This window comes from Numenius arquata, chromosome 1 (genome assembly GCF_964106895.1).
Source record: "Numenius arquata chromosome 1, bNumArq3.hap1.1, whole genome shotgun sequence".
NCBI lineage: Eukaryota > Metazoa > Chordata > Aves > Charadriiformes > Scolopacidae > Numenius > Numenius arquata.
Window position 1 is genome coordinate 61,202,496 of NC_133576.1, and position 2,045 is coordinate 61,204,540.

The 2,045-nt window shown below is 43.5% G+C and overlaps 1 protein-coding gene across 1 annotated transcript; it reads right to left on the bottom strand.

Moving 5' to 3' along the window:
* Positions 1 to 490: 490 nt before the first annotated feature.
* On the bottom strand, positions 491 to 1,135 carry CLDN34 (claudin 34). Its single transcript, XM_074149407.1, has one exon. It carries the CDS (start codon positions 1,133 to 1,135, stop codon positions 491 to 493), a length of 645 nt encoding a protein of 214 aa, XP_074005508.1.
* Between the last annotated feature and the right edge of the window lie 910 nt (positions 1,136 to 2,045).

The following is a 2,045-nucleotide window of genomic DNA, read 5'->3' on the forward strand; positions in this document are numbered from 1 at the left end:
CATTTGACACAACCATAATGACACTCATGTTATTGGTATTAGAAGTCTTGACTTGTCACAGAACATACTTTGCAAAAGATGTAATTAAATAATGGGCAAAATAGTTTAGTACCAACAAGGAAAGAAGTTCACATTTAACACATACCATTTCACATTTTTCTAACAGGACAGTTAATTCAGAGTCAGCTCTTTAGCATGGTAAATATCTTACACAAAAAAATAAATTAATCAATAACATGTATATACAAAATAGGACAACCAATAAAACTTAATCACAGTTGCTGCTCAACAGCAGTTATCTCAAAAGATGAACCTCTGGTCATACGTTACAATTAAGATGGTAATTCAGCTGGTTCATGTGACAAAATAGTGTGGCTACTGTAGACTAAAGCTAAATTCTGCAGTTCCTTGACTATGAAATCACTTGTGCTGCTGTCCTTATGTCTTGACTATGCTCTTGCTCTGGAACGGCATGGGGGGATTTATCCTGTCAGAAATTCGTGGTGAAGTTTGTGGCCACCGATAACCTGTACGAGAGAGAAAAAGTCCCACTTAGCAGCAGGAGGATGACAGCTACAATCCCAATGGGAATGGCAGCACCAGCTTCCTGCGCCACTGGGCTGGAGGGCATGTAGGAAGAAGGAGGAAAAGCAATGCTCTGGTTGTGCGTTACAGAATAGAAATTCCAGCTCACGGGAATCAGGATGCACAGACCAGCGAATACATAGAAGAAGCCACCCACCAGGAAGAAACGGGTAATGAGGGTTTTGTGAGTGATTCCCATACAAACATTTCTCAGAGCAAGTATTGTGGCAGTCAGTCCCAGCAAGCCCACAAACATGGCGATAAACAGGAGACCTTGAGCAGCATAAATTTCACGGGGGATGGAGGAGTCATAGCCACTGAATTTATGGCAGAACTGTTCTTTATAACCAGGTGAGACGTGAAGGTAACTGATGAAGCAGACTTTCCAAATCCCCACCCAAGCAATGCCAGAGGAGATGACGGTGGTGTTGTCCACGTACCACACTCTCCATTCCACGATTCCCATTGAAACGGTGCACAGGATCCAGCCTACCGTCCCCAGAGCAAAGGTGGCTAGCTGGAGGTGCGAGGTGCTGACCAGGGAGCTCATCCTCTGGAGGTCTTCTGCTCTATCGCAGACACGGTTGCCACGTGAAGAGAAAGAGGCACTGGAAAGAAACACAGCATAAAATTACAAAGGCAATTATTCTTTGTGAGTGAATAGGTGAACTTGCTAGTGAAAAAGAAAAAGCAAAAGAGAACATGTGTGCAGAGGGAAGATGGTAGTCATCTTTCCCCAATTGTAATGAATTGTTGGAGTTTGATGCCCATAGACAAATAACATTTAGGCTTTAATTCTGTATATTTTGTGGTATCACAAGGAGCAGAAAGGGTCTCCGATTAGTTGCTATTACAATCTCTATTTTACATTCCCGAAGGGAGAATTCACACATTTTTCTAAGTTGTTTTCTTCCTTTGTAATTAATCATTATGTCCAAAGATCCTCACACACATTGCAGGTAATCAAGAGCCCCTCGGGTTACTGGCTAGTAGAAACTAAATCTGTCAAAATCCTCAGGATCCTGGCTGTTGCAAGAGATCCTCTGAAGCAGCCATGCTCCTCTCCCCTGGCAGCCGTGCTTTTGGTGCAGCAGCCCGGCCCGAGCAGAATTCTGCCCTTACCGAGAGCTGCTGGGACCGGCATTGAGACAGAAAACACTGTAGTTCAGAGGCGTGAGCCAAGTCAGGCCACAGAGGCTCATAACAACCACTGAACTTTGACCATTTTTAGATTACTTAACCACGAATGCATTAGCAGGAGCATTTGAATTAATCAGAAATATAACGCTCTGTGCAGAGGCTGGAACCTGGATGTGCTGCCATTGCTTTCCCAGCCTCAAAACTTAACCAAGGTTTCTTTGGTGTTTTACCTTCACGAATCACACTCGTTCATAAACTGCCCAGCTTCCCCAATTCAAATCATCCTAATGTTGTGGTGGAAAAGATTTTAGTCATTTAGT